Here is a 9,493-nt window from a genome sequence, read left to right as displayed (position 1 = left end):
ATTTCTTTTACTTCTGGCTTAACATTCCTCAAGGACAGTAACTATTTAATAATAATAATAATAAAGTAGTAACTTGCATTTCCAAAGGTAAAATCTGGAAGCGAAAGCAAATAAAAAGGTACACGGGGCTAGAAAAATACAAGAGAGACTCACATCTGAAATATAGACCTTTGTGCTGCTTTTATCGAACACTTCTACTGTAATGACATACACCTGCCCCACCTCTAGACTCCATCGGCCTCCAGGCTGGACTGTGAAACCTATAAACACACATCAAGAAACAAAAATATTAGGGGAGAGTTTCCAAAGTAGATCCTGTAGTTCACTCTATCAAATTGTATAATAATTTGGGGTTCCAAAGATGCTGGCTTAACTGAGCTCAGGTACAAAGAAATACTCTGTATATCGGCACACAAAAACAAGCCACAATTGTCAGGCAAGATTCTAGGTTTTTTCAGTTAGGTTCATTGTCTCAAATGGTAAAGACATTCGGATTCTCTCTCTTTTTTTTAAATCCTCACCTGAGGATATTTTTCCATTGATTTTTAGAGGGAGTGGAAGAGAGAGGGAAAGAGAGAGAAATATCGATGTGAGAGAAACACATCAATTGGTTGTCTCCTGCAGAAGCCGCGACCAGGGCCCCAGCTGTGCCCCTGAATGGAATCGAACCCAGGATCCTTCAGTCCACAGGCCAACACTCTATCCACTGAATCAAACCGGACAGAGCGACATTTGGATTCTCTCCCTCTTGTATAAAGTCTCTTTTCCTAACCCAATATTGTGTTACGTGGATCTTTGTATTTCCCACAATCTGCTTCATCTTACAGACAGCATATAACCAGAACAATGTGTGAAAATATGCCAAAGGAAGGTTGAATTTGTAGTTAATTAGGTCTCAAAATGAAGGTTAAAGAAGCGCTATCATTTCAACACATTCATTTTAGCTATTTAGCTATTCAGAAAATCGTTATCTAAAAATACCTAAAAATCCAGGTTGCACAACATATATGGTGCAGTTTGGAAGTCCAGACACAGAGCGCATATGGACATCTGAATAATTTTTGCTTAAGGAAATCATAGAAGCCAAAGTTGGGTGAAAAGAGAAATGTGTGCTACACCAAAGGGGGAAAAAAATGAACCCACAAACAAAACTTCTACCTTTTACTATCCCTTGAAAAGCAAAAACCTAAATGTGTACCCTTCTGAGAAAAATATGAGGGACTCAATAATCACATGAGTCAGGTATTCTTGAATTTCAAATTTAAGGAAAATGGAATGAGAGAAAAAAGACCATGCTCCACGCTTTTAATATTCATTTAGCTGCAGGACCCTTTTTCCAGGTAAATTCTTACACCGAAGCCCATGTTGGAGAGCAGGAGGAAGTGGCCTGGCTCTGGCTGAAGGAGTGAACAGTGGTGATAGAGGAACAGGGAGAGGCATGACTTGTCATTCAGCCCGGAGCTCTGCAGACTTTCAAAAAATCACTCACTGAGGTGCTCTCCCTTTTGGGAGCACACCCCGCCTCTCTTCCCTCTCAGGCGTGCATCTCCCAAACTCTAATGGTCCCCATGAGACTTGCAACCAGGGGAGCAGTGGGCAGCAGCAGTTCCCCCCGGACTAACCGCCTGAGGCTGTCTCCAAGGCCCCCTTTTCTCTGACTTTCTGGAGAGCAAAGCAGCCCGGCCTAGGCTCTCCTGTTGCTTCCTCTACCCTAAGCCCTTCCTTGTTTCACTGTCCCCGGCTTTAATAAGTGTCCTCTCTCAAAAAGAATCATGAATTGATTTTCTAATATCTGCAGCAAATCTGTAATACCAAAATGCTTTCTCTTTCCCACTGAAGTTACTTCTGGGTCACTTATACACCATACTACCCATTATCCTCTTCAGCTAAATTCTAGCAGAAATACAAATTTATTCTTCTACTCATCTATACAGATCTAATTAGGAACATTATTCCCTCTCAAAAATATACTGCATCCAAAAGCTAAGCAAAAAGTATTTCTGCTCTGAGAAACATATAACTAAGAACAGAAAACACTCATTAATCCAAAGTATACTAATTTAGAAATTGTATTAATTCAGTCATTCACTTAGACTACAATTTCTCACGTTATCTATAGTGATAACAGAAATAAAATATTTACTCTATTTGAAGAATCAAACTTTTATTTTAAAATGTTTTTTTAATTGATTTCAGAGATAGGAAAGGAGAGGGAGAGAAACATCAATGAGAGAGAATCATGAAGCAGCTGCCTCCTGCACGCCCCCTACTGGGGATCGAGCCTGCAACCTGGGCATGTGCCCTGACTGGGAATTGAACGGTGAACTCCTGGCTCATAGGTGGACACTCAACCACTGAGCCACACCAGCCAGGCGGACCTTGCTGTTCTTTAAACATGGCAAACATGCTCCTGTTTCAGAACCTTTGCAATTTATTTCCTCTTCCTGGAGCTCTTTCACACAGATATCGAAATGGCTTACTGCTGCAATGTCACCTTATCAGACTTCCCTAACTACCCTAAGTAAAATAGTCTGCATCCCCAGAGCTTAGAATACTGTTGAGCATATAGTATAGGAATATAATATTTGCTGAATAGATTAATTTCTTTCAGATTCAAATACTCAAAGATAGGAAATATTTCAAAATCTAACACTGAGATATGAAATCCAAATGCTTCAATTTCCTGAGAATTTAAATCTTCATTCTGTTTTGTTTCCATCAACTTTAATAGAGCTGTGTCTCTGTTATACCCTTACAGAGCAGGTTTAGTGAATTTTTAAAAATTACCCTCAACTTGCCCTGGCCGGGTGGCTCAGTTGGGTGGGGCATCATTCCATACACCAAAAGGGTTTGGGTTTGATTCCGGTCAGAGCACATATCTAGGTTTCAGGTTCAATCCCCAGTTGGGGTGCCTATAGGAGGCAGATGATCTCTGTTTCTCTCACATCAATGTTTGTCTCTCCCACTCTCTCTGTCTCAAATCAATAAAAACATATCTTTGGGTGAGGATTAAAAAAAATTACTCTCAACTCAACAAATATTAATCATCTTTTCTCAATTATTCATGTGAAAAGCAACAAATTAATACAATTCACACCCAAGTTCCTCCAAACTGTTTTCCTTAACCTCATAATGTAACTGAGGCTGCAAATAAGCACTAAAGTCAACAGATACTAAGCTCCCTCCAACTACTTCTCTTCCTGTTGTTAGAAAGTGTAACAGTAATAATGTATAGTTTTTGTTAAAAATAAAACCTATGGCCCTAACCGGTTTGGCTCAGTGGATAGAGCGTCGGCCTGCGGACTCAAGGGTCCCAGGTTTGATTCCGGTCAAGGGCATGTACCTTGGTTGCGGGCACATCCCCAGTGGGGAGTGTGCAGGAGGCAGCTGATCGATGTTTCTAACTCTCTATCCCTCTCCCTTCCTCTCTGTAAAAAATCAATAAAATATATTTTTAAAAAATAAATAAATAAATAAAACCTATGGAAAATTATGTGTAGTAGTATTATAATCACTCAACAAGTTATTTTACCAAGGAGCATTTCTAGCATGCTCAGGGAAAGATATATTGGCAGCTAAAACTTGAACAAAAGGATACTTTTATGTACAAAGATAAGATTAGTTTGGCCCAGGTGGATGGCGGTCACAACGGCTGTTTTCTCATCCAGTAAAGCCACTTTCCCAGAAAAAGACTCATTATGTGCAACTTTATGGTTTTGTAACTCCAGTGTATAATGTTCCAGGGGAAAGCCCATCTCTGTAAGACATGAAAGGTACATAAATATAATGAGAGCAGCCATTCCAACAGACAATAGTATATTGTTGGATTATAAAAGGAAAATCAAGAAGCAGGACAAATAAGAGCACGAACGATCTGTTCCCAATTTCCTTTCCACTCTGATGAATTTCTACAAGTAGCCCTTTGGGGAGGGTACTATTGAGTTTATTGTTGGTATTACTTGTATTCTTACAAACCAGTAAACTGAGAGTAGCAGAAGGAATCCCCACTAGGTAAGTTAGGAAAGAATTAATGTTAATGGAGTCAATGCACACTTTATAAATTCAGCTGGATTTGTGGAGTTAATAGAGTATTCAGTTTTCAGTTACCGAACTGAGTTTTTCAAGAAACTTTTACCAAGATAATTCATGTCCTTTCTGGTAAAGTTTCTTCCCTTGCCCTGCAGAAGCTAGTAAGTTTTTGGTTGTTGTTTTAATGGAGAACTCATATGCCTCTGGTTACTGAAGCTAAGGAGCCAAACGATCGCACTTAATCTGTTTAAGATATGGGGACTATCTCTGTCCAGTATTAGCTCTAGGATAGCAATCAGAGAAAACTTGATTACAAAAGCTAAAAACAGGTGCATACATCATGTGGAGCTGCTTCTCAGCAGAAAGGATTTGGGAAATGTCAGTGTTAGGAAATGATAAGCCACCTTACCTGTCACTCTTCCTTGAACCATTTTTGCAACTCGGTATTTAATATATGTTCCTACTAAGAGATAAACATCATGGGATGGTACAAGAAATACATTCTCCAAAACAAGCAGACGTATTATTGCTGCCGCCACTTTCTAAAAGAGGAAAAAAAAAATCAAAATTTCCAAACTTGAGGCAAAATCCTCAAGGCCATCTTCCTTGTTAAAAGTTTTATAAAGATTTTTTTAAAATGCTTTCTTAATCACAAATCATAATTTCAGTTAGCCTTAAAAAATGATCATGAATCTTAATACTATATTAACTTTCTAAGTCATTTACTAACTTTCTAAGTCACTCACTTTCTAAATCACTCAAACTAAGAATGAAAAATGACGAGCCTTCTAAAGGAGAAGAGTGGTAAATAAAATGACAAGTATGCTGAAACGAGAAAAGGTAAGATTTCACTGTTATGCCACAGAAATCCTTTTTTTAAAAAAATATATTTTATTGATTTTTTTACAGAGAGGAAGGGAGAGGGGATAGAGAGTTAGAAACATCAATCAGCTGCCTCCTGCACACCTCCCACTGGGGATGTGCCCGCAACCAAGGTACATGCCCCTGGCCGGAATCGAACCTGTGACCCCTCAGTCTCCAGGCTGACGCTCTATCCACTGAGCCAAACCGGTTAGGGCCACAGAAATCCTTTTAACCAACCTCGAACTGTCTTCCCAGATTAAGTTGAACATACTGATTCTTATGAAGGCTTACCCAGCACAAGGTTAGTAAGCTGCCCTCTAGGGTATCTATACACTTGTGTTCCTGCCACTTGCATTAAATGCTATTCAAAAGACAACTGTTTTTTCCCAAATCTATGTATGCCAGCAGCACTTCTATATATATAAAAGGCTAAGTGACCATCCAACCATCAGACTGGCTGGTACCTATGATGCACCCTGACCACCAGGGGGCAGATGCTTAACGCAGGAGCTGCTGAGCTGCAGTGACTTGGCAGAGGCGGTTCTTCGGTGATGCACCCCAGAACCAGAGAGGTGGGAGCCCAATTCCTTGCAGGGCAGCGCGATTCCACCTTCAGCTGTGGGTTATGTTGTTGCTGGGGCACTGTTGGCCCCAAATCTGGTTTACTGCACACTTGCATTTGCGTTACACACCCTGTACCACAGCAACTTTGCAGAGTGCCCTCTCGCACTCCAGCACCCCTTGGGGGATGTCGGAGAGCCAGTTTTGGCCCAATCCCCATAGGCCAGGCCAAGGGACCCCACCTGCTGGAGGGACCCTGCTCATTCCGCAGATACCCTTCGAGCCGCGGTGCTGACCCAGGAATTCTAATTAATTACCTTAGAATGTGCACGAATCCGTGCACAGGGCCACTAGTTTAATTATAATTACACTTAAAAAATAAACTATGGGTGCAAAAATAGAGCAGTTGTTTCTACAAAAAATTTAAACCTTTTTAAAAATTGATTTGAGAGAGAGAGAGATAAAAAACACATTGATTTTGTGTCCACTCATTTATGCATTCATTGGTTGATTCTTGTATGTGCCTTGACTGGGGATCGAAGCCACAACCTTGGTATATTGAGACTATGCTCTAACCAACTGAACTACGTGGACAATGCAAAAAATTTAAAAATTTTGAAAAGTTAAAAGCAAACTGATAAAATGTGCTATTAAATTGGGTTTAGGTGAGAAATGTAAAAATCCTTGAAAAATATGGAATTATGTATTCAAATTGCTTCACAGGTCTAATTTTTCACTTTACTATAAAATGGAATGAAAAAAAGAAACTAGAAACTAATTTATACAAGAAACAGTATGTACAGTTCTAACCCGTGAACTCATGATCAAAGAAAGGTCTTGGACCTACACCAAGAGGTTGGTGAATAAAATGCAGGTATAGCCCGGGCAGCATGGCTCAGTGGTTGAGTATCAACCTATGATCCAGGAGGTTGAGGTTCAATTCCAGGTCAGGGCACATGTCCGGGTTGGGGCTCCATCTCCAGTGGCGGGTGTGCGGGAGGCAGCTGATCAATGAGTCTTTCTCATCATTGATGTTTCTATCTCTCTCTTCCCCTATGAAATAAAAATATTTTTAATGCATTTATATGTTTTAACGGAAAACAGCAGTTGTATTTGTAATAGGTAACAAAATGTTTAAGGAAGACAAGTGTTGTTGTTTTTCATGTTTACCCACTTCAAATGACTTTTTCAATTAAATGACTATTAGCTCAAACTATATCAGGTTAGATAGAAAACTTCTATTATAGATAAACATAAAAAACTGTATTTTACTGGTATGTAGGCAAGACTAGTAAATGGAAGTTTATAACACAAACTTTTTACCTTATAAAATGGTTCCAAAATTCGAACTTTGACAACAGCAGCACCAGTTCTAATCCCAGACACCAAAATTATATCTCCTTGTTTCCCTTCTTTTTCCATCTCAGTTACATATGCTGGGGGAGAATATTCTGCATCAGAGTATTTTAGAATCCTAAAGAGATTTAAAACAGGGTTTGTTTCTAACAGAATCAAATAATCAGTCTTCTTCCAAAAGGCACTAAGCAACTTTAGACCTAGACTCTTCAATCTCTATACAGTATAAAAAGTTGTGTTGTTGTTTTGTTGTTAATCTTCACCCAAGGATTTTTTTCCACTGATTTTTTAAAAAAATATTTTTTATTGATTTCAGAGAGGAAGGGAGAGGAAGAGATAGAAACATCAATGATGAGAGAAAATCACTGATTGGCTGCTGCCTCCTGTACGCCCCCTACTGGGGATTGAGCCCACAACCCGGACATGTGCTCTTGACTGGAATTGAACCTGAGACCCTTCAGTTCACAGGCCGACGCTGTATCCACTGAACCAAACCAGCTAGGGCTCCATTGATTTTTTACAGTGAGTGGAAGGGAGGGAGGAAGGGAAGAGGAGGGGAAAAGAGAGAGAGAAAGAGAGACATCGACTGGTTGCCTCCCGTAGGCGCCCAACCAGGGCCAGGGATTGAACCTGCAACCAGGTTCATGCCCTTGACCAGGAATCAAATCTGAGACCCTTCAGTGCTAGCTCAGCACTCTAAACACTGAACACACTGGCCAGGGCAAAAGTTTAAAAAATTTTTCCCCGTAAGGACTAGATAGAAGAAAAGTATTTAATGTGCCTCTGGCTAAAATTGTTGTTGGACTAAAACTTGGATGGTCTCAGAGCTACTTCTTGGTACTGAAGACAAAATTTCATACTATTTTTCCCACTTACTGGATTTCAGCATGTGCAGATAGCTTGAACAACAAAACAGCCAGAATATATACCTGACTCAAATAATCCTATCCTACATAATCCTATATAATAAGAGAGGAATATGCTAATTAGCCCAGATATGCTAGTCACCACAGGACATGCTAATTAGTCAGGACCAGTATGCAAATTGACCATCACTCCAAAACACAAGATGGCCGCCCCCGTGTGGCCACAAGATGGCCAGCAGGGGAGGGCAGTTGGGGGCAACCAGGCCTGCAGGGGAGGGCAGTTGGGGGCGACCGGGCCTGCAGGGGAGGGTCGTTGGGGGGGGGGACCAGGCCTGCAGGGGAGGGCAATTGGGGGTGATCGGGCCGGCAGGGGAATAATTAGGTGTCGATCAATCTGGCAGGAGAGTGGTTAGGGGGTGATCAGGCTGGCAGGCAGGAGAGCGGTTGGGAGCCAGCAGTCCTGGATTGTGACTGGGATTGGGCCTAAACGGGCAGTTGGACATCCCTCAACCAGGAGAACCGAGTTCGATCGCTCTCTATGACGTGCGCTGACCAATAGGGGGTGATGCGGAACAAAGGAAGGCTCCAGCTGGCAGCTGGAAGGCCTTGATCGGCCCTGATCTCCGGCCAGGCCTAGGGACCTTACCCATGTACAAATTTTGTGCACCAGGTCTCTAGATGTACATAATCCTGAATGCATGAACTCCCTTGCAGTACATCAAATTAAACTATCATAATGGTAGCTATATCCATACCATACTATAGCCTGCATCCTACTATATCAAAGACATCCCCCCATCTGGTAAATTTATTTGTTCTAAAAATGTCCAGACAGCAGGATTAATGCCCTCACAAATGGTTGTTGTTCAGTGTGCCACAAAGGCGGAGGTCTCCTTCAGAGTCAGATGGTTTGTTAGGTTGCAAGGTTACCTAATTTTATTAGACAGTTCTCCTCTTGATGATTCGTTGTCCTTGGCAATGTTCCACTCAAACATCATCCCTGCCAAACTACTAAAAGTATTTCCTGTAGATCAAGCCAAAAGCAGACAAGACAGAATCACATACTCAAAAAGATTCAGGTATCTTTTTTTTGCCCTTTATTGATTAAGGTATTACATATGTGTCCTTATCCCCTCATTGCCTCCACATCCCCCCAATCCTGCCCTCACCCTGTTGTCTGCGTCCATTGGTTATGCTTATATGCCATACAGGTATCTAGTTAGGAAAACCTAACTAGAAAATTACTTTTGGGGCTTTTTCATGAACAAATGGAAACACTTATAATTAACTAATTGAAATACATATACCAGGAAGATCCCTACATAAACAATATAAGTGCTACTGCTGCACAAGCTTTCTGAAAAAGGACTCAAAATGATTAGCTTCTGGTTGACAAAAATTATGCCACTTTTTCTGTTTCTCTTTACATAAAGGCCCCCTTGTAGTCTACCTCAGAGTTGACAGGAATCCCTAAATCCTGGTCCCTTCAACAAAAATTTTATAAAATTGAGATTCTAGGATAATTTAATACATCCACTCTTCAGATTTAAAAAACTATTCTTGCCGAAACCGGTTTGGCTCAGTGGATAGAGCGTCAGCCTGCGGACTGAAGGGTCCCGGGTTCGATTCCGGTCAAGGGCATGTACCTGGGTTGCGGGAACATCCCCAGTAGGAGATGTGCAGGAGGCAGCTGGTCGATGTTTCTCTCTCATCGATGTTTCTAACTCTCTATCTCTCTGCATTCCTCTCTGTAAAGAATCAATAAAATATATTTAAAAAAAATAAAAAACTATTCTTTACTGAATAGTTTAGAAAGA

General features: G+C 40.9%; 1 protein-coding gene across 1 annotated transcript in view; it reads right to left on the bottom strand.

Annotated features, from left to right (window-relative positions):
• The window catches only part of NUP210L (nucleoporin 210 like), a 48,472-nt gene that overhangs the window by 34,357 nt on the left and 4,622 nt on the right, over positions 1-9,493 (bottom strand). Inside the window, exons 4-9 of the mRNA XM_023759305.1 lie at positions 8,607-8,700; positions 6,778-6,928; positions 4,439-4,571; positions 3,599-3,757; positions 982-1,050; positions 154-260 (exon numbers count right to left, since the gene is read on the bottom strand). Coding sequence (XP_023615073.1) covers positions 154-260; positions 982-1,050; positions 3,599-3,757; positions 4,439-4,571; positions 6,778-6,928; positions 8,607-8,700 — 713 coding nt within the window. The remainder of the gene's footprint in view (positions 1-153; positions 261-981; positions 1,051-3,598; positions 3,758-4,438; positions 4,572-6,777; positions 6,929-8,606; positions 8,701-9,493) is intronic.

Source organism: Myotis lucifugus, unplaced genomic scaffold (genome assembly GCF_000147115.1).
Source record: "Myotis lucifugus unplaced genomic scaffold, Myoluc2.0 scaffold_151, whole genome shotgun sequence".
NCBI lineage: Eukaryota > Metazoa > Chordata > Mammalia > Chiroptera > Vespertilionidae > Myotis > Myotis lucifugus.
The sequence above is the reverse complement of the archived record's forward strand: the minus strand, read 5'-3'. Positions and strand labels throughout refer to the sequence as shown.